This window comes from Hippocampus bargibanti, linkage group LG08 (assembly GCF_051943395.1).
Source record: "Hippocampus bargibanti isolate YZ-2025 linkage group LG08, ASM5194339v1, whole genome shotgun sequence".
Lineage (NCBI taxonomy): Eukaryota > Metazoa > Chordata > Actinopteri > Syngnathiformes > Syngnathidae > Hippocampus > Hippocampus bargibanti.
This window is the reverse complement of record NC_142741.1, coordinates 834,773-856,973: the sequence shown is the minus strand read 5'-3', so window position 1 is coordinate 856,973 and position 22,201 is coordinate 834,773. Positions and strand designations below refer to the sequence as shown.

The following is a 22,201-nucleotide window of genomic DNA, read 5'->3' as shown; positions in this document are numbered from 1 at the left end:
ATCTTACTTGAAGAAGCGAGGCTCCTGTTTGACATGATTTTCTTCATTCCACTTCCTCCTTGTCCTTTGTAAGTCTTCTATTCGTTGCTTCTCGGAGGCGGCCAGCTCCAAATTGCCTTCTTCTAAGTGCCTGTTGCGAGCAAAGAGAGAGAGAGAGCGAGCGAGCACGTTGACGTTTACTCGCGTTGCTGTTGGAATTTGCGTTTGATGGCGTTGGCGTCAACCTCTGATCGGGTCTGAATCGCGCATCCGTTCGCGGTAGGACGTCTTTTAGCTCGGGACAAAGCTCGTTGAGTTCGGTGGCGAATCTGCTGAAGCCGTAGTAGAGCTCGGAGTCTGTGGGCATGGAGCCTGGCAAGAGAAAAGAGAGCGGGATGGGGACAGAGCCCTGCGGCAAAGAATTGGCAAGGAATGGCCACTGAACATTGCAGTGGTTCAAAAATGGTTTATTGCGCCATGAATGGGCAGCATTTTCACGGCTGTCGCGGCTTGGAATTGAAGCGGATTTACGTGGGATAGGAGATGTGAGACTTCGGACTGTGCCGCTTGGCTGGAGTCCTATCTATTTACTATCTATTAGCTAGCTATGTAGCTGGCTATTTGCTACACATTTGCTATCTAGCGAGCTGGATATCTATTTGCTCTCTGGCTATCTATTTGCTATCCATTTGCTATCTATGAGCTAGCTATCTAGCTGGCTATCCTTTTGCTATCTATTTGCTTTCTATTAGCGATCTGTCTAGCTACTAAGATAGCTATCTATTTGCTATCCATTTTCTATCAGCTTGCTACATAGCTGGCAATATATTTGCTAGCGCTTAGAAATGAAATGCATTATTATTATTATTAGCTAGCTGGCTATTTATTAGCGATATGGCTATCTAGCTAGTTAGCTAACTGTGTAGCTGGCTATCTATTAGCTATCTAGCTGGCTGGCTGGCTATCTAGCTAGCTATGGATGAACTATATAGCTATCAAGCTGGCTATCTATTCACTATATAGCTATCTATTGGCTAGCTAGCTAGCTTTCTATCTATTTGAGTTACTTCCGGGTTGAGTGAATGCTGGCGCATGTGGCTTCCGCTTCTCACCCGCAGAAAAACCGATCCTGTGACTGTAAAGTGACCTTGAGAGTTTTGAAAGGCGCTTAGAAATGAAATGGATTATTATGATGATGTACCTTTTCATCGATGGATGGACCCTTCGTACACGACTGAGATCTTCCACAGACCTATTACGGTTGGGTTGGGAAGATATTGACGCCACGCCATGGTCCTACCTACCTGGTCTCCAGATACATTTAGCAGAAGGAGGCACGCCGCAGTAAAGCCCCTCGTGCCATTTTCCAAAAAGCCTGTGGATCACTTTCCCTTCTTGGTCCATCACAAATCCTTGAATCTCGTTCACGTTCGAACTCCAGTAGTTCCCCTGAAGGAAGAACATCACGTAAGAGTCCCACAGAGGTGTCGGAACCCCCGATGAAACCTGCGGTGACCTTGACGAAGGTGAGTTTGCAAAGGCAAGCGCTGCTTTTTGTGTTTCTGATGGTGATCTCGCCGTAGTGTTCGATCCAGCGGCGGCCGCTCAGGATGTTGTGGACACACGTGGTGACTTTGTTCCATTCGAAGTGATCTCCGAACCTTCAACACAAAAGTCGGGATATGTCTACCCAAGACACGGGAAGGTAAGAAAAATATCTTGCATTCATCAGACAAGACCAGTCGGGAGCGGCCCGTTATGCTAATCGAATAAATCTCCATGAATCATTTTGAGTTTCACTTTATGAATGAATTGACAGATATAAATTAACTCATTCACTGCCATTGTTTTAATGCTTTGAAAGGGGAGTAAAAGAAGCTATTTTCATAAAACAGCAAACCCTTCACTAAATCGCCATGTTCAAATTGGATCATTCCTACAACCGAGTTCTTAGGCAACATAAGATTAGTTATGCTGATGAGGTGATACCAGATCAAATGGGGCAATCGGGCCAGTCGTAGACACCTTGCTCAGGCAGGACAATACAAGTAATCAGTGTAGCCTCATGGAATAGTCCTCTGCTCCCCCCAACCTGAGAGCATGGACCAATCATAGCAGAGTCCGGCACTGCCACATCTGGGAAGTAGGGATATATATATATATATATATATATATATATATATATATATATATATATATATATAGGGCCAAAACTACCAGCAAAAGATTTTAGTTTGCTGACGAAGCCTCTTGGATAAGAAACATCCGACACCTTCAAAGAAGTCCAGATGACGGCTGAAGAAACCTTCTCATTGATTGTTTAATAAAATAAATGTTCAACCAAAGCAAATCACATCGAAAACAAAATGAATTGGTGGAGCTATTGGAAAACCAAGCTTTGACTGTATTTGGATAAAAAAAAGTAAGAACGGTTGCGCGACTACCTGGGAATCATCAGGCTAACTGTCCCCACGGGCAAAATCTCCATTGATTTCCCCCAGAATTTGTTTTTCCATCTCACATCTGTTGAAACAAAAATTGCAATGTTGATGTCGCGGTAACGTCCATCCCGAATATCCCCGACCAATCGAATCGGAGCTGCAGCCTACCTTGCCAAAAGGTGAAATTCTTGGACTCGCAGTGGCAAGCAGAAATGGGAGGATGGTGGCTCACCTTTGAGAAGAAGAAAAAAAAAACACGTTAAAAGTCGACTTTGTCGTCTTTAACTCATTCACTGCCAGACGATGTGCAAAAAAAAAGAATGAATGAAAAAGTGTGTCTCCCGAAAATTAACGTGGCTTTTAACCGAAGACTGTGGGCGGGAAATAGAGGACAAAAACAGTCGGCAGCCATTTTCTTGGTAGGAGAACGGACTCGTTCGCAAATGACACATCACTCATTGTGGCGCTCCGTGTGTATCCCGAAAAATTGTTTGTATGCCAAGGTAAACTTTTCATCAATACGTAAACCGAAAAGTTGGTAAACTGAGGTATCACTGTATACTTTGAAAGTGTGTACCTGTTCCGAGAAAAAACAGAAGCCCTTGTCTTCTCTTATACATTCGTACGTCTCTCCGAGGAGTGGGTTGAATGGCTTACTTCCCGCTCGGTAGTAGGTGGAGGAGTAGCCCGAGACGGCAAAGGCGGCAACCACAACCTGCCACAAGCCAAACAAACATCGCTGACATGAATGTAAAGGGACCAACATTCTTCATCAATAAGATATTAAGCATAGATGCATCCTGTCCGCCCCTGGTTATCTGGCTAGCTAGCTATTCACTATCTGTCTAGCTAGCTATCTCGATTGCTAGATATTAACTAGCTATTAGCTAGCTAGCTTTCAGGTTGAGTGAACGCTGGCGCGTGTGACTGATTATTATTATTATTATTATTATTATTATTATTATTATTAGCAATCTAGCTCGCTCGCTGGCTATCTAGCTGGCTATCTAGATAGCTATCTCGTTACTGTCTGTTAGCTATCCAACTATCTGGCTGGCTATCCATCTGGCTATCTATTTGCTGTCTATTAGCTATCTAGCTAACTAGCTGACAAGCTAGTTATCTATTTACTGTCTATTAGCTATCGGACTAATTAGCTGGTTATCTGGCTAGCTATCTATTCGCTATCTGTCTGGCTAGCTATCTAGTTGGCTTGCGATTAACTAGCTATTATCTAGCTAGCTTTCGGGTTGAGTGAACGCTGGCGCGTGTGACTGCCGCTGCTCACCCACGGAAGAAAAAATCTCCTGTGACTATAAGGTGACCTTGGAGGGTTTTGAAAGGCGCTTAGAAATGAAATGGATGATTATTATTATTATTATTGTTATTATTAGCGATCTAGCTCGCTCGCTGGCTATCTAGAGAGCTATCTTGTTGCTGTCTGTTAGCTATCCAACTATCTGGCTGGCTATCTAGCTAGCTGACTGATTAGCTGACTATCTGGCTAGCTATCTATTTGCTATCTGTCTAGCTAGCTATCTAGATGGCTAGATATTAATTAGCTATTAGCTATCTAGCTTTTGAAAACTCTCAATCAAGACTTGTTGTGATTGGTACCATGCGTTGAAAAGGATCGTGGGTGTCAGCGGCCTTGTCCAGCAGTTCGCTGTATTCCAGCTCTTCACACATTCGCTGCAGCGTATTGAGAGGCTCGTTGAGCTCCACGGGCATGGACACTTTGGACAAGTCCTTGCCGATGTTGTTGCGTAAGATGTTCCACAGGTTGACGTTGCCGAGGTCGGGGCACGGCGCCGGTAGGCGGATGCGACGACCGTTGCGGAAGGCGCAGCCGGCAAAGTCTCCATTAGCCACTGAGAAGAAACCAAAAACAAAAAACAAACAAAGCGCTATGTTATTGAATGTGATATTTACAGGTGATAATATCTCTTTTTTTCTCCCCAATCAGAGGTGAAAGGTCAGACAACTTCCGCACTCAAATTCACGCCGTCGCCGAGCGGGACGAAGCCTGCACAGAAGTCAGACAAGTGAACCGCCACCACGTCAAGGATACGGTAAAAATCACCTTTTCCATTCAATTTGCTTGCGAGTGTGTCGGAAACAACCCGAAATGAGACGAAAATGCAATCTGGATCAGATTCAGATTGTGTTTACATTGAACATGGACAATTCCATTGAGGAAATATAACCCGAGATATTTAATTGATAGCTAGCTAGCTAGGTAAGCCAGATAGATAGCAAATACATCGCCAGCTAGTACTTGACTCGTGCTACTCTGTCACTCAGCATAAGCAACTATTTTCTTTCCACGAAAGTCGCCTTTTGAAGAATAAAGTCCAGATCTTCTCATTTTCCGGGTCTACTATAGAGTCATTGCGCTCTTTCAAACTTGATCATGCTTCCCCTTTTTCATAGTCAGGAACGAAGGTGGACCTACTTTGTCTGGAGACGTTATCGGTCACGCTGGCGTTGTCCTCCGAGATGTTATCGCTCACATCGCTCACGTAGGATTCGTCATCTGAGCCCTATTCGGGGGGGCAGGCACAGGCTTGCATTTAGAATAATAATATTTCATTTCTAAGCGCCTTTCAAAACTCTCAAGGTCGATTTACAGTCACTGGATAAGTTTTTTTCTGTGGGTGAGAAGCGGCAGCCACAACGTGCCAGTATTCACTCAACCTGGAAATAACTCAAATAGATCGAAAGCTAGCTAGCTAATACTTAGCTAGATAGCTAGCCAGCCAGCTAGACCGCTAATAGATAGCTAATAGCCATAAACGCTATGTTATAAATAAAAATAAAGAAATAAAATCCAAAATTGAAGCCGAACAACATAAATAACAAAAAAAGCCTGTGTTAATTCCCCGACGATGATGATGTTTCTATCAAATCGGCCATTTTAAGCTCACAGGCCACCCTCATTATTCGTCTTGGCAGTTAACCCGACCCGCCACCTCCGCCTCCACGACTGAAATTACCTCATTTTCAGACGAGCTGGCCGATAGGAGCACTTCCTGGGCATCAAAGAACTCTGAAACCGATTCCGACACGGAGAGTCGACTCTCATTAGAGGCCTGCTGAGTCAGCGGGATCCCCATCTGCTCTGCCACCTTGACAATCAGCACATGCAAAACAGGATATGCCACATTCGAGGCTAACTCTATTACCCGAGTCCATTTGACGGCAAAGTTAATTTGTCATTTTTTCCCCATAACAATCATCCGCATTGAATAACGATGCCTTAAAACAGAACCGCGAACCTCCATCAATCTTTTAAGGCCATTGATCAATAAGGCAGAAAAGCAATCATACAACCGCTGGGCCGCCATGTTGTTTCGTCAATACAGGGGGATTTAAATGAGCACATTAGCGTCAGTGGCGTAATGAGAATCACAATCATCTTTAATTGGCCAAGTATGTAGAACACACAAGGAATTTGTCTCCGGTAGAACACACTGCACTAGTATCATGATAAACAAATACTTAAAACACTGCAAAAAGGCACTATACAGTTATACAGTGATACTTCGGCTTACGAACGCTTTAGCTAACAGGGGGAGGGGTTACGGAAACGGAAACACACACGAAAGGGAGACGACAGAGCTTGAAACAAAAAAAAAAACAAAAGTGAAAAAAAACACTATCAATTTTATTGATAGTTCAAAGGCAGAGTGTAGACTGCAAGGTTAAAATAGCCCATCAATCAGGCTCCACAAATAACCCGCACAAGCAATCGGTTATATTTGAAATCAAAAGACAAGCAAGGGAACAGGCTATTCATGAAGTTTCTAGTGTGTCTTCTTGCATCTGTTGCAATATCACGACATTACACTTTATGCAAAAAGCTATCCATTCCATCAAGCCATCAACGGCCATCACAAAGGTCAATAAAATGACTTTATTATACTGTACAGTTTACTTCTTTAATTACAATTCCATAGCACATTTATTATACATAAAATAAGGTATATTGTGTGTAGTGTGTAAGGCTTATTTAGTTGAAAATTATGTTTTATGGGGACCTAGGAACGGATTATTCTCATTTTAATGGTTTCCTATAGGAAATTAATGTTTGGAATACACACTTTTCGCCTTACACATACTTTCTGGGAACCAGTTAAGTTCGTAAGCCAAGGTATCACTATATTTGTGTTACTGTTTAGAGAATTGATGGCGACGGGGGAAGAGCTGTTTAAATGTCTGCTGGATTTGGATCGGTCGCGCCTGCCTGAGGGGAGTCGCTGGAAAAGGTGGTGTGCAGGTTGCGGAGGGTCTAGTGGAATTTTCCATGCCTTTTTTGTTCGATTCTTGCGTGCGTAATGAACATCTTACCTCATCAGAAGTGGAAATGATATTGACGCTGACGACTTGCTCCGACAGGACCGACTCCGAGTGGATGCGGTTCAGTCGGGATCGGAGCTCGGCATTTTGGGACACGGCCTTAGAAGAAGGAAATTGTTTATTTAGCATTCATTGACCAACTGAGCACAGAAAATAGCTTTTGCCTAGAAATTTGTGTCGCTTTTGGACGATGTTGTCACATCGCAGGATCAGTTTTTCTGTGGGTGAGCAGCGGCAGCCACATGCGCCAGCGTTCACTCAACCGGGAATAACTCAAATAGATCATGATAGCTAGCTAGCTAGCTAATCGACAACTAATAGCTAGCTAGGTAGCCAGCAACTGTGAACCCGTTCAACCGGGAATAACTCAAATAGATCAAGTTAGCTAGCTAGCAAATAGATGACTAATAGCTAGTTAGCTCGCTAGCCAGTTAGACAGCTAATGCGTCTTATATATGGAAAACTTTTGAAAACACACCATTCATTGGGGGTGCGCCTTATAAATAGAAGAGTTTTGAAAGGCGCTGATAAATGACATTTATTATTATGATTATTTTGTAACTATGAAGAAGCATTTTGCCATTGTGATGGGAGTAGCGCAATTCTAGAAAGTAATAAATATAATTGGAAGTCAAGTCATCTTACTTGATGCTTTGTGAGTGCGCCTCGTTGAATGTCGTGGACAATATTTATAATATTATAATTAAATATAATATGATATTTATAATAATAATAATAAGGAGAAAGGATGTCGGACGGGGGGTCATTACCTGCGATAGAGACTTCCTGAGGGAGTTGATCTGTGCCGATTGGTTGGATTGGTCCTTGTCGGATAGGATCTGCTTGAGCTTTTCTTTCTCCATGGCGACTGTGTTGAAGGCCGACATGAGCACAGTGTGGACTGTGGAGACAAACAACCACAGATATTTATTTAGCTATTTAGCTATTTATTCATTTATTCATGCAGTTATCCATTCACTTATTTATTTGGTTATTTATTCATTCATTTGTTTGTTTGTTCATTTATTAATGTTTGTTTATATATGTATCTATTTCAACATTGTGCATTCATTCATTTATCCATTTAAGCATTATTTATTTACCCATTTATTTATTTAACTATTTATTAATCATTCATCAATTTCTTTTTTTATTTTTCTATTTATTTATTATGTATTTATTTATTCACTTATTTGTTCATTTCTTTGTGTTAGTTTATTTATGTATCTATTTATTCATTTCTTTAGCTATTTATGTATTTGTTTATTTATTTATGTATTCATTCAATTATTCATCTATGTATTTGTTTTATTATTATTTATTTGGTTATTAATTTGTTAGTTTATTTATGTGTTTGATTATTTATCTATTTCAGCACTGTGCATTTATTTATTTATTTAGTCTTTTTTTTTTGGTCATTTCTTTATGTGTTTATTTATCTATTTCACCACTATTTATTTATTTAGTCATCCACCCATTTATTTATTTATTTATTTATTTATTTAGCTATTTATTCATTTAGCTATTCATTCATTTATTTATTCATCCATCCACCCAAAACCATGTATTTATTGATTGATTTATTTAATTTAGATGACATGTGCGGCTTTGGCTGGATGCGTAAATGCAATGCGGCCTTCTTACGTAAGTGCAAGAGCGAAATCTGATATGAGGTTAGAAACGACGACGGCGTGTTGTTTGGCGCAGAATTTCAAAAGAGTGACCGAGTAGCACATGGACGCCATGAGATGAAGATAAAATTGCCTCGATGATGAAAGAGAGGGATGCTGTCCGTCCGTGACTCGATGACGTAACGCAGCCAATGCCTCCGAGCTCGTCAACCGCAGCTGCACGCGTGACATGCATCGCTGTCCAGTTGTATTTTTTTTGTCGATGAGCGAACCCGCATATGCTCCGCTTGGCTTTTTTGGTACCTTTTTGGGCAATGGTGCAAAATTCCTCCTGTAGTTTAATGTAGTCACTTGTACGCTCCACGCTGTCCATCAGGCGGGAGGCGGGAGCTTGTAAGTCTGCCATCTCGGCACAGAGGTTGGGATTGGATGAGTGGAGGCGGACGGCTGACATGCTGGATGAAAGCGGGACCTAAAGAGAGGCGATGCGGGGCCAATCAACCCACAACTGCCAATGTAAAGTGACCTTGAGAGTTTTGAAAGGTGCTTGGAAATTAAATGGATTATTATTCTCTTGTCGGTCTGTCTCGTTAGTGCCTAAAAGCCAAATGCACGTTGCGCCTCGAGACGCTTGCAGATCAAGCAGGCCCTCCTCAAAACTCTCTTATCTACTCTTTTTGATACAGTAACGTGTCTTGAGAAGGTGGGGAGAAAATGGATGAAAGCCACGTTATTTATTTCAAGGAAGCACACATTTTCAGCAAAATGAGAGCAAAAAAAGAACACGGCTAATGCAGAGTTTTAAACTAGATAGACAGAAGTCTAGATTTTTTTTTTTTTTTGTCTGTCTAGCTATCTAGCTCGCTATCAATCGAGCTTGCTATCTATCTAGCTCGCTATCTATCTAGCTCGCTATCTATTGAGCTTGATATCTATCTAGCTCGCTATCTATCTAGCTCACTATCTCTCTATCTAGCTCGCTATCGAGCTCGCTGTATCTCTATCTAGCTCGCTATCTAGCTCGCTAACTCTATCGAGCTCGATATCGCTCTGTGTAGCTCGCTATCTCTCCATCTCTAGCTCGCTATCTATCAATTTAGCTAGCTAGCTATGTAGCTATCTATCTATCCATCAATTTATCTATCTATCCATCTATCTATCTATCTATCTATCTATCTATCTATCTATCTATCTATCTATCTATCTATCTATCTATCTATCTATCTATCTATCTATCTATCTATCTATCTATCTATCTATCTATCAATTTCTATCTAGCTAGCTAGATAGAAACCTAGCGATATATCTAGCGATCTGTCCACTTTTTATTTATTCATCTGCCTCATTTATTTATTTAGCTTGTAAATTATTTATCTATTTGTTGTTTCACTTCTTTATGTACTTGTTTATTTATTTATTTTCTTATTTAGTTAGTTATATTTTTTTATGGAGTTTTGTTTGATTCTTTCTTTATTTTTCCAATTGGAGCCATCGTGATTGTTCTGCTGAGTCATGTCTCTCTCTCTCTCATGTCTCTCTCTCTCTCTCTGTCTCTCTCTCGTTCGAATGGTGACACACAACAAACAGAAAAAAAGGTACCTGAAGCTGGAATTTAGCATCTTTGCCGATACTTTTTGTCCTCCATCTTCTGTTCACGCGCTTTTCTTTCTTTGACAATTCTACACAAGCGCTCTAGATGGCAAACGATGGATCACAGCACGTCAAAAGTGAGTCAACGACAAGTCAAGCTACAAATGATCCCCTCCCCCCCCAAAAAAAAAAAAAAAAATGAGCAGCAAACAAAATTTCGTGGCAAAAATGGGATGAGTGAGGCTAATAAGCGCGTGTGCATTTGCGTTGCATGATCAACCTGCATATCTGCAAAGTTGGGTGCCGACTGCGTTCTCTGAAGAATCTCCAGATTGTGTAAGAGTCCGCTGAGCTCAGTCAGGCCGGACTGGCATCGCGCAAGATCTGAAATGATGTTTCTGATTAACGATGGAGATGAATCGCTTTGACACAAACAACCCAACGCACCCCGTGCGCATTTGTCCATCTCTTCGGATTCTTGTAGCCAGGCAGCCACTTTGCTCTGACCGTTGCTGTAAGAGACGGCGGGCGGGCTGGTGCAGGCGGGGACTGGTGGTTGCCACGGCAACACGCTGGCTTTGGCCTGCTTTCAAAAGATACGAGATTTGGTGTCAGAAGTCAACTATTGACGCACAAATATGAAGACGTAAAGACAAGGAATCAATGAAAATGTGTGACTAAGTGACGTTTCAAATTGCAGAGAGATACCATCAAATACAGTGATACCTTGACTTCCGAAATTAATTGGTTCCCGGACAGAGTGTGTAAGGCAAAAAGTGTGTATCCCAAAAAATAATTTCCCATAGGAAACCATTAAAATGAGGATAATCCGTTCCCAGGTCCCCATAAAACACAAATGTCTCATTTTCTTAGCGTTAAAACTACACAAAATATACCTTAATTTGTGTATAATAAATGTGCTATGGCATTATAATGAAAGAAATAAACTGTACAGTATAATAAAGTGGTTTTATTGACCTTTGTGATGGTCGTTGATGGCTTTCATCAGCATTACTCACTTGATGAGGAACGTAGCCTTCTTCTTTCAACATCTTGAGGAATGATCCCTTGTAGGTGCTTTCTCTGCCGTCATTTTACCTTGTTCCTCATCAATTGTGTTCTCTTTAGCTGGGTTGATAGCTTTTTGCATCATGTACAGATGGCTTGTGCGTGATTTTGCCATCACGGTGGCGGAATACCTTGGCGTCGTGTCCGACGGTGGACGCGGCTTGCGGCGAGTCCGCAACGGCCGACGAAGGGAACATCCGCATGGAGGCGTCCCGAGGAGATCGGACGATCTCGTTTTGTCTGTAAAGACGGTGATGTCGCAGTTTGGACACCCAGGCATCAAAGACGTCTTGGGATTTCACCTAGCAAAGTTCATTCGTTTGATGATCTCGGTTCTGCGTTTGGTGAAATGACAACATTCGTGGCGTTACCTTGAGGTGGTAGATATGTTCCTCGGTGTCCAGGTCAATACGACGAGCCTTCTTTTTGATGGACATCACGGAGAGGCCGACGTCGATGCTGCCGTGCAGTTTGCCTTTCTGGATCTGAGACACGTTAAAGGACAACCGACACTTCCGGACAAGTTGCGTCCATAATTTGTCAAATCACTTCCAAATGACTTCTACTGAGCGCATTTGACAAAGATTCAAGCGCATATAGCGATATTTTACCTTTTAAGACTCACGCTCAATATTCAGTAAGTCCGTGTTGATCTCGAAATTAGAAAGAAAACTACATAAATAACGCGATGGTGAATGGTTGTGTGTTGCCCCAAGACTACTATTTGATACTGGTTGACACAAATTCGCAGCAGATAAATCAGCCCATTTCCAACAGAGGTTGGGCGCCATCTTGTGCATTTTCTGTGCGCTACATTGGAGTCCAGATACCTCAAAATGAGACGGAAGGACTTCTGTAATCGATTGCAAACATGTATGCTTTCCTCTTCAGAACTATTGGAATGATATTCATAACTGGATGAGTCACAAGAAAGTATATTTTCCCAATCTGAACTCTCTGAAGACATTGTTTTGATTCTGGAGCAAAGCAGTGTGCTACCAATAGTGACGTCACGAACAAGGGGGCGGGACTTCCAGAATCTGCCGAGTTCCGAGCTCATTTTGTGGCAGTTTTGGGATACACTTGAATATTTATTTTTATTGGTATTTTGCATTTGACTAAAAATATCAGCTTGCGTGTTTTGGTTGTTTTAGATGTTATCAAAAGTTTTTCTGATGTCAGTTAGGAACCAAAAAAATGGTGTCGGTTGTCCTTTAAAGGGGGTTTGAGTCAGGGTTACTTACATCAATAGGTGACTTGGAATACTTCAGGAGGCCATTGTCCAAGACAAAAAATCGCTGCAGAGGAAAATAACAACCCTGTGTTGGTTCATCAAATTAAAAGTACCTAAATAAATAAACCTTAATGTGAATCCGTCTGTGTAAGCTCTTAGTCGTACAGGAATGGTCCATCGATGAAAAGGTTTCTTCAGCCGTCATCTGTACTTCCAAGAAGGTGTCGGACCTTTCGCTTCACATTCATTCTTAATGTGAATCCCGAGTGAGAAATCCCGCATTTGTAGCTGCAATAAATTTAACTCATTCTGGTATCACCTCATCAGCATAACTAAACCTACGTTGCCTAAGAAGTCGGTTGTAGAAACGATCCAAATTGAACCTCACCCCACCATGGTGATTTAGTGAAGGGTTTTACTGTTTTATGAAAATGTTTACTCCCCTTTTACCGCCACGTCTGGACGGTAGGGATAGATATAGGGCTGAAACTACCAGCAACAGATTTTAGTTTGCTGACGACACCTTCAAATTTGTACAGATGACGAAGAAACCTTTTCATCGATGGACCACTCCTGTACGACTGAGAGCTTACACAGACGTAAAAGACTCAACATGAAAAATACTCAACAACAAAGAGCAACCGTTTGTGAAGAAGCCATTTTATTCCGACTGCAGACGTCAACGAGCTGCTAGCGTAAACAGCCCAAAAATCTGCCAATGCGGGGCAATGATGGGGTGTCTCACCTTATGCCAGCCTTTCAGCGGCCATTTCCGCTTCTTCAGCATAAAGCCTTCGTGTTTATCCGGCCTGTGGACGTTGCTCTGACCGATTTTTAGCCCCTCGATGATTTCCCAGCTGTCTGTCTCCTGAAAGGGCAACAAAACGATTGCGTCGTCAGAGCTGACCGATCTGCTCATTCTTGCGTAAATGGAGAAGAGACGTGAGAGAGATGGATGCGTTTGACAAAACAGGATGACGCTCCATGGAGGAAACCCTTCGTCGGACTCTCTATTGCGTAATGTTTCGACCTCCTCCATCGCATCGCTCATGTGCTCTGAGTATTTCCCCTCCATTAGCTTCCTCCTGACTGCGCCTCTTCCAGCCTTTGAGTCTGTGAATGTCTCGTCTTTGGAGCGAAGAGAATGCAAGGTCACACCAGGGCTGGTGGAATCCCCCGTCACTCAAGGAGCTGCTCGTTATCTTAGTCGAATAATAATCATAATAATAATACATTTCATTTCTAAGCGCCTTTCAAAACTCTCAAGGTCACTTTGAAGTCACGGGATCAGTTTTTCTGTGGGTGAGCGGCGTCAGCCACATGCGCCAGCGTTCACTCAACTCGGAAGTAACTCAAATAGACAGAAAGCTAGCTCGCTAGCTAATAGTTAGCTAATAGCTAGATAGATAACAAGAATTAGAAATAGAAAGAAAAATGTTCAAGATTTGTTACGCTGAATTGAATGTTTACGTAGTCCTAAAACTCAATATTCTGTGGGTCTTGCAATGTGAGTGAAAATGACAAAAACCCTGGCAGTGGAGTGGACACCTTTTTGCACATGGTCTGGCAGTGAAGCAGTTAAGTCATATATGGTGCGTAAAATGCGACCGTTAGACGTCACTTCTTTGCTTTTTTTCATGTCTTTGACCCTGAGAGCATAAACGAACGAATGAGGCCAATTTGATTCCCTGCGCCCTCTGCTCACATTTATTGATCTCGCCGCAAACGAGTGTGAGAGAGTCTCGATTTAAAATAGCTCGCTGACCAGCAGGCCTCTGCCGCCCCCGACGTAATGGCGCAAATCGGTCTTTCCATTCACAATCGGGCTCTTTTTTTTTTTTTTTTCTTTCTACGTCGGCGATGAATCAAACGATTACGACGACACTGGCTGAACAAGGACAAGCGCTCCTCCTGGACACGTTGGGCTAAATCAGCACCATAAATATCAATGCGGCGTATCTCCTCTGATGACTTTGACTAGCGCACATCTGCTGCGATCATACACAAAGAGAAAAACGTCTTTCGATGCTTGACATGCATTCCTTTCATTGAAATTATGACCGTTGGTGTCGTTTCGGGAGGATAAGGCGGCCTTTGTGCGTGAAGGAATACAAAAGACGGCAGTGACTTGTCATGGAATCGGAAAAAAAGAGGCCTAAAAGAGAGCTAAAATGACTGCCTTTGTGGTTGGACGCCATCCACCACAGCATGTCTGGTGGAAAGGTTTTGCTCTTGAATCTTGACTCGGGCTTTCCTGTGTAGCGTTAGCTTGCGTGACTTTTCTTAACTTGGCTTTCAAAAATATACTTTAGGTCGACTGAAGACTTGACATGACTGTGAGTTGGACCTTAACCAAAGTCAGCTAAAGATTTTGGTCTTGAATCTTGACTCAGGCTTTGTTGTCTAGCATTAGCTTGCGTGACATTTCTCTTCTTAACTCGGCATCCAAACCGTTTTCCAAAAACATACTTTTTTAGGTCGATTTTAGACTTGAACTCCACTTTCAAAAACATACTTGAGGTCGACTGAAGACTTGACATGACTGCGAGATGGACCTTAACCAAAGTCAGCTAAAGATTTTGGTCTTGAATCTTGACTCTGGCCTTGCTGTGTATCGTTAGCTTGTGTGACTTTTCTTAACTTGGCTTTCAAAAATATACTTTAGGTCGACTGAAGACTTGACATGACTGCGAGATGGACCTTGACCAAAGTCAGCTACGGGTTTTGGTCTTGAATTTTGACTCAGACTTTGCTGTCTAGCGTTATCTTACCTGACTTTACTCTGCTTTACCTCCAAACCCGCTTTCCAAAAAATATACTTTAGGTCGACTGACGACTGAACATGACTGTGAGTTGGACCTTGACCAAAGTCACCTAAACTACGCCGAAACTCACCTATTGTACCAGACGAATGAAAACTGCATCGGAGTGAACAGGTTGTTGAATTGAAAGGGGTGCGAACAAGGAAAAAGGTTAAGAACCGCTCCCTAAATAATCCCGCGTCATGAGGAATTCATTCCGTTTTATTTTTAGTGTCCGTGGCCTCCCCCTGCGATGCTAATGCAAGCTCAAAAGGTCTTGCAACGCTACCTGCCGGCTGTCGCGCTGCGACGACGAAGAGGACGATGCGCTCTTGTGCACCGGCGTGGAGGTCTTGTTGACCGTCGCGGAGCTCCTCTCCTCGGAGCTCATGGCGCGGCCGTGGGCGCCTCGTTGCGAGTGTTGGGAATGAGACATTGGTAGAAGGCGGTCGGCTTTTTGCTTGTTAGCTGGTGACTGGCTGATCGGTCGTCATCTGGAACACAAAATTGACAGGAAGTGGATACCATTACTGTCCTGTATTTAAAAAAAAAACAGTGTATGTTTTGTAGCCACCTCCGTATCCCGCTAAACCCAAATTTTAGCGCACCCTCCCCCGTCGCTATTACGAGCAAACGGATGGCACGGATGTTCTCTGTGCTAATGTGCTTGGCACAAAATCAAAGCTTATCACTCAGATCACTCCGACCACCACAGACACAATCAGATGATCAATTTATGTCAATCGCCCCAGTTAATCAGATCAGCTGAAACGATCCTAATTCTGTTTAAATAGATGCACACACAAAAAAAATCAGTGTTGTACCATAATTCTGTCTATTTATTTGGTTGCTGCTAACGTCTGGGGGGAAAAAAATACCATATTTTCCGGTGTATAAGGCGCACCCAAAAGCCTTCGTTTTCTTCAAAAGATGACCAGGTGGCCTTTATATATGGAAAAAAAATGAAAATACACCATTCAATGGGGATGCGCCTTATAGTCGGGTGCACCTTATATAAAGGAAAAGTTTGAAAATACACCATTCAGAATGGTGAACAGCAAATCTCATTTAGCTAAAAACAAGTTATCACAGCCCAGTTTGGCAACTAACGAATCAGTACTGTCTACTAAAGTCCCCTCGGTTTCTGTCTAGCTCTTGGGAGGGGGAGGGGGTAACCCTACTCTAGTCCAACGAGCAACTCGGCACACCTCAGCATTAAGCACTCAAGCGTGCCTTACGCTCATACACCAGAATGCATTATTCAAGTGCCTTTGCATCGTCAATTTCTCCTGTCTTAAAGGACAACCGACAGCATTTTTTTGTTTCCTAACTGACACCAGAAAAACGTTTTATAGCATCTAAAATAGCCAAAACACGCAGGCTGATGTTTTTAGTCAAATGCAAAACAACATTTTAAAAATGACTTAAAAGTGTCCCAAAACTGCCACAAAATGAGCTCGAAAACTGGGCAGATTGAGAAAGTCCCGCCCCCTTGTTCGTGACGTCACTATTGATCACACACTGCCTTGCTCCAGAATCAAAAATATGGCTTCAAAGAGTTCAGATTGGGAAAATATACTTTCTTGTTCCTCATCCAGTTATGAATATGATTCAAATAGTTCTGAAGAGGAAAGCATAAATGTTTGCAATCGATTCAAGAAGTCCTTCCGTATCAATTCGAGCCGTCTGGACTGAAATGTAGCGCCTAGAAAATGCACAAGATGGCGCACGATTCACCATTGCGTTATTTATGTCGTTTTCTTTCTAATTTCGCCATCAACACTGTGTTTTCAGACAAAAAAAAAGTACCCACAATGCATTGTGTGTCGCTTTCTCGGTCAGGGGCGTTCCTTCAGTGACGTCACTTAGGGCATCGTCACCAACTTGAAAACAAGACTTCCTGAATACTCAGCGCGAGTCTTAAAAGGTCAAATATATCTTTTTTTCGGTGGAATCTTTGTCAAATGCGCTCAGTAGGAGTCATTTGAAATGATTTTACAAATTATGGACGCAACTTGACCAGAGTGTCGGTTGTCCTTTAAGCCAACCAAGATGAGGCCAAGTCCGTTTAACTCATTCACTGCCAGACGATGTGAAAAAAAATGTGTCCACTCCAGTGCCAGGGTTTTTGTCATTTTCACTCAAATTGTAGGACCCCCAAAATATTGAATTTTTGGGACTACATAAACGTTCAATTCAGCGTAATAAACCTTAGACTGTCTTCTTTTATCGGAAACCAAATAGTTAATTCCTAAGTTATATGGTTCTGGAGTTATCTGAGCTTGAAATGAGGGCGGCTGTACAAAAGGCAAATGCTGCCCCCTGTAAAATTGAATTGTGTTTATGAGTTATTCAGTGTGAAATGATCACACTTCAGTTCTGAACATATTTTGAAAGCCACATAATGAGAGTCCTTGACTGTCTCTTGGAATTGCGCTGGCTATGAAGACGGTCGCCATTGCAGGACACTTGAGCCCTTGAGCTTAATCTTCTAAATCCAGTCACCGTGATTATGAGTCGCTGCGAGCGCAGGCGTCACCACGTGCGTCCATGACGCTAGTGCGCGGCACCTCGATGACGAGGAATTTTTCATTGGCCAAGGCTTGACTTTCAAGGCTAATTTGGCTCTTTGAAGAAAGGAGACCATGTTTTGCCTGTATTCAAATCCCTCCATACGCACTTTAAAGGACAACCGACGCCTCCGGACAAGTTGTGTCCATAATTTGTAAAATGGCTTCAAATGACTTCTACTGAGGGTATTTTACAAAGATTCCACCCCATATAGCAATATTTGACCTTTTAAGACTCACGCTGAATATTCCAAAAGTCTTGTTTTTGAGTTGTCTATACGTGACGTCACTGAAGGAACGCCCCTGACCGAAAAAAAAGGACACATTGTAGCAGTCCTTCCATCACGTCAATGCATTTTGCTGTACTTGTTTGGTCTGAAAACTTCGTGTTGCACCAAAAAGAGGCAGAAGAGGGCGACAAAGCTCCGTGTAAGGAATTAATCAGCCTGTGGAAACGGGTTGATTAATTTCTTACATGGAGCTTTGTCGCCATTTTCTGCCTCTTTTTTAGTGCTACCCCCCCCCCCATTGCCTCAAAATGGCACGGAATAAATTATTTGATCGATTGCCAACATGTATGCTTTCCTCTTCAGAACTTTTTGAATCATATTCATAACTGGATCAGTAACAAGAAAGTTCGAGTGCAACAATAACACGTTGAATATTAGCATTTTTCTTTTGCATGATGGGGGGGGGGATGTGTCATGGCGGTTGGAAAGGAGTCAAACCCCCACAGCCTTATTTCCCCCCGTGACCATTTTTCAGTTAGCTGTTGTATAAGAGCGTACATACAATCCTCGAAATGCTGGCATCAGCATAAAAGGCCCTTCATGTCCTTTACGGTTGTGCTTATTCAACAAAGCGGGTATTGCACATGCTAACAAACATTTTTGGATTCAGAACTTCCTTTTGGGGTGTGGGGGGGTAAAACTTTAAAGCGGGTGTATAACACTGCCAGCAAATGGTAGTAATTTAAAGGACAACCGACACAAGTTGCGTCCATAATTTGTCAAATCACTTCCAATGAGTTTGATGCATGTTTCCTCATTTAGTCACACTGCATGCTAACTGTGAGCTCACCTGCTGAAAGAGAGCAATCGCCATATTAGGGCAGCAAACCGATCGGACAAACATCCACTTTCCACCGCGTCATGTTTTACTCTGTAGCGCTGTCGGGAGCTTTCTCTCTCGTCTGAACATCTCTGATGTTCAAACTGTGGAGGTCTCCTTTGTGTGTGTGTGTGTGGGTAAAACCCACCACTCTGTTTTCTACCACGGATTTTAACCAATCACGGGCGGCTTTACGGCTCTTAGAAGCGGCTTCATATACTGGATGAAACGCAGCTTTTGCGCCATCTTGTGCATTTTCTGGGTTGCTCCATCGGAGTCCAGATCTTCACCGGTTTTTGATACGGAAGGACTTCTTGAATCGATTGCAAACATTGATGCTTTCCTCTTCAGAACTATTTGAATCATATTCATAACTGGATGAGGAACAAGAAATCTCTGAACTCTCTGAAGCCATTGTTTTGATTCTGGAGCAAGGCAGTTTGTGAAGGCGTGACATCACAAACAAGAGGGCGGGACTTTCTGAATTTCCCCAGTTCCAAGGTCATTTTTGTGGCAGTTTTGGGACAGTCATTTTTATTGATGTTTTGCATTTGAGTAAAAATATCAGCCTGCGTGTTTTGGCTATTTTAGATGCTATCAAACCTTTTTCTGATGTCAGTTAGGACACTAAAAAAATGTCGCTTGTCCTTTAAGGACTGTTACGTAAACTCACCGTCCCTATTACAACTTACACCGCACCAATTCACGACTTTTACTGGCTACGATGCACAAAAGAGTAGCCAGTTCATAGGTGTCACGTGACAGATATCAGGAATATGTTTTAAATCTGTTTGCCGACATGTCTTAGTAGGCAGTAAATATGCCAAATTGTAGCAAAAGATGAGTCATGGCTGTGTTCTAAAAACAGTCTAGTTATTGTTTTCAATTCATGAATAAGAAGCATGTGTGTGGAAAGATAATTCATCAAGAGCACTTTTCCACAAAACAAAAGGTGTGATTCAGTCATCAATATGGCAAATAAAAGGTCATTTTGTCGCCACGTCGTTTATAGCCGACAAGCGGATGCTTACAAAAGAAAGCATGAGGACAGCTTCAATTTAAAAGGTTTTTCAGGAGGGCCCCAAAAAATTCAACTTGCACGAAACAAAAGAAAGTCACACAAAGAGCTTCCATTTACTGCACCGGTGTCCAACGCAAGGCCCGGGGGCCAGAGCTGGCCCACCAGATCCTTTTACGTGGTCCACAAAAACAAATCAAACATTCTGTCACCTTCTGTGACGGTTGCGAAAATCTCCACTTCGATTTTAAATTCTCACGTGTAATAAAAAAAAAGAGAAGGTGGCAAACACAAGGCCCGGCGGGCCAAATCTGGCCCGCCAGATCATTTTATGTGGTCCACAAAAAGCAAACAAATCACCTTCAGTGATGCTTGCGAAAATCTCTATTACATTTTTTCATTCTCATTTGTATATGAAACAATATGTATTGTGTTGTAATAAATAAAAATTATATTCTTATTATTTTCTTGTAACCAAACCCCTTATTACGATAACAAACAAAAGTTGAATAAACCGTGAGCATTGACAGTTTTAAACTGCCATTCCCGAATTTATCTGAGAATTGAAAATATGATGTGGAGCGCGCCATTCCCGAATTTGTTCATGTTTTAGTTTTTTTTTTTGCTGGGAGGGAGGGGCTGATAAAGCGCTGGTCAGACCTCTGGCAATGTTTTTCTCTTCCATGAGAGGGCAGCATTTGCCTTTTTTTCCATGTTAGCGCTTTGTTACAGCTTAAGCTGTTGTTAAAGCGCTAGATAAACCAATATGGATGGATTGTATTTTTACAGCCGCCCTAATTTCAAGCTCATATAACTCCAGACCCATACAATTTAGGAATTAACTCTTTTTTTTCTGATGAAAGAACAGAATCTAAGGTTTCTTATGCTGCATTGACTGTTTATGTAGTCCTAAAACTCAATATTCTTTCCTGGTCCTGCAATTTGAGTAAAATTTACAAAAAAAAACATTGACAAACATTAATTTATGTTATTTGATGCTATTTTAAACAACCGCAAAGTCACTCGCTGATCTTGGCCCGCAAATCAAAAAAAAATGGCAAATAATGTTGAGCAATCCCATCAAGTGACAGAAGTTGGATAACTTTTACAAGATGGGCAATATGCCAACCAACCCCCCTTTCAAAAATAAAATGCACAGATGGAATAATAAAAATACAAGTTGAGCTTTATCAATAATGCTTCAACAATCACATTAAAAGGTGCTTGGCTTTGATTTTTTTTAGAAAAAGTGACTCGGTGACATCACCAAAGCTTCCGTCTGGATGCTAAATTGCCTCTCGACCGCATCCTTATTTGAAGGGCTGGCGAAAAAAAAAGAAAAATGCGAAGCAACAAACGATCAAAGTAAAGCTATTCAATAACACAACATGACACACTTTTCAGATGCTAGGAAAGTCTGCTAGATGATGATCATTATCCCGCCAATCACTCAGGATGCAAATACAACAACAACAACAAAGATGCTCGGGTCTCTCTGGTAAACACAACGCCACACACTTTTCATTTTGTTGCAGTCTATCGGTTATGGAGCTTAAGTGGTCGTTCAAAGGAAGAGAACAGCTTATTTATTGCCTTACCACAGACGCGATGGTGTCATGACCATGTCATTACACTTCTTGGCGCAGGAAACGACCGTGCTTGGCTGATAAACGACGATTGACTTCTCCGACGTAAGCCGTTTGAAGGAAAAAAAAAGTCTACCTTCTCGCAGCGGGCATGTTTTAGACGTAGGCCGGAAGACAGTGAGGAAGTAGAGGGAGAAAAGTGCTGCGTTTGCCCCTTTTCGGCGTATGCGAGTTGCGATGCTCTGCTCTGCTCTGCTCGGCTCGGCTCACCCGCACTCTGCTAGCTCCTCCCTGCTGCAGGATCGCTTTGGAGTGGGCACAAAGCAACGGAGTGGAATTTTAGGGGCACCCGTTGCTCCAAAGCGAGGTTACGACGTTGGTCAAAATGCTCAATACAACTCTCAATGGAAATTAAACACAAAAATCGACACTTAGGACTGGCGGTCCCCAACCTACAACGGACCGGTTTAATGTCAGACGATATTTTCCTAGAACGGCCTTTAATGTGTGACGGGCAAACACCACAAAATAATAAGCGACCAGCATAAAAAATGTGGTATTATCAAAACATAATAAACACAAAATCATGACAAGAGGAACGTCCTACCTGACCGGAACACCTTCTGGTTGTTATGGTAACGTTTAAATGTGCCTTCAAAATAAAGCGGATGTTATTCTCTTCCTTCTTCTGGCTGGGTCTTTTCACTTCGCATTGAAACTTTCTAAAAATTATTGTGTTTATTTTTTAAATAATTTGACTAAATCCCGAATTTTATTTTAATGCTAACCTATATTGCAACCGAGAAATGTACCT

At 42.1% G+C, this 22,201-nt stretch overlaps 1 protein-coding gene and 1 long non-coding RNA gene across 7 annotated transcripts in view; one reads left to right on the top strand and one right to left on the bottom strand.

Moving 5' to 3' along the window:
* osbpl6 (oxysterol binding protein-like 6) overlaps nt 1–22,201 on the bottom strand; it is a 27,622-nt gene extending 5,421 nt beyond the window's left edge. Inside the window, exons 1-22 of one of the 5 annotated variants that reach the window (XM_089003527.1) lie at nt 21,400–22,201; nt 15,393–15,597; nt 13,048–13,170; nt 12,313–12,366; nt 11,440–11,553; nt 11,200–11,370; nt 10,448–10,586; nt 10,281–10,384; nt 10,010–10,102; nt 8,714–8,882; nt 7,550–7,680; nt 6,771–6,878; nt 5,417–5,548; nt 4,876–4,963; nt 4,038–4,291; nt 2,998–3,135; nt 2,589–2,652; nt 2,424–2,502; nt 1,496–1,640; nt 1,284–1,428; nt 225–351; nt 8–130 (exon numbers count right to left, since the gene is read on the bottom strand). In XM_089003527.1, the coding sequence (XP_088859653.1) occupies nt 8–130; nt 225–351; nt 1,284–1,428; nt 1,496–1,640; nt 2,424–2,502; nt 2,589–2,652; nt 2,998–3,135; nt 4,038–4,291; nt 4,876–4,963; nt 5,417–5,548; nt 6,771–6,878; nt 7,550–7,680; nt 8,714–8,882; nt 10,010–10,102; nt 10,281–10,384; nt 10,448–10,586; nt 11,200–11,370; nt 11,440–11,553; nt 12,313–12,366; nt 13,048–13,170; nt 15,393–15,539 (2,648 nt within the window). In that variant the 5' untranslated portion in view covers nt 15,540–15,597; nt 21,400–22,201. Of the gene's footprint in view, nt 1–7; nt 131–224; nt 352–1,283; nt 1,429–1,495; nt 1,641–2,423; nt 2,503–2,588; nt 2,653–2,997; nt 3,136–4,037; nt 4,292–4,875; nt 4,964–5,416; nt 5,549–6,770; nt 6,879–7,549; nt 7,681–8,713; nt 8,883–10,009; nt 10,103–10,280; nt 10,385–10,447; nt 10,587–11,199; nt 11,371–11,439; nt 11,554–12,312; nt 12,367–13,047; nt 13,171–15,392; nt 15,598–21,399 lie in introns of those variants that run through there. The other 4 variants (XM_089003528.1, XM_089003529.1, XM_089003530.1 and 1 more) reach the window with 4 other exon arrangements.
* On the top strand, nt 1,365–15,450 carry LOC148894213 (uncharacterized). 2 transcript variants are annotated; one of them, XR_016115902.1, is made up of 4 exons: nt 1,365–1,505; nt 1,563–1,684; nt 4,387–4,492; nt 15,336–15,450. It is a non-coding gene; the product is annotated as an uncharacterized LOC148894213 (long non-coding RNA). The 2 variants fall into 2 exon arrangements; XR_016115901.1 differs by lacking the exon at nt 15,336–15,450 and having other exon boundaries at nt 4,387–4,862.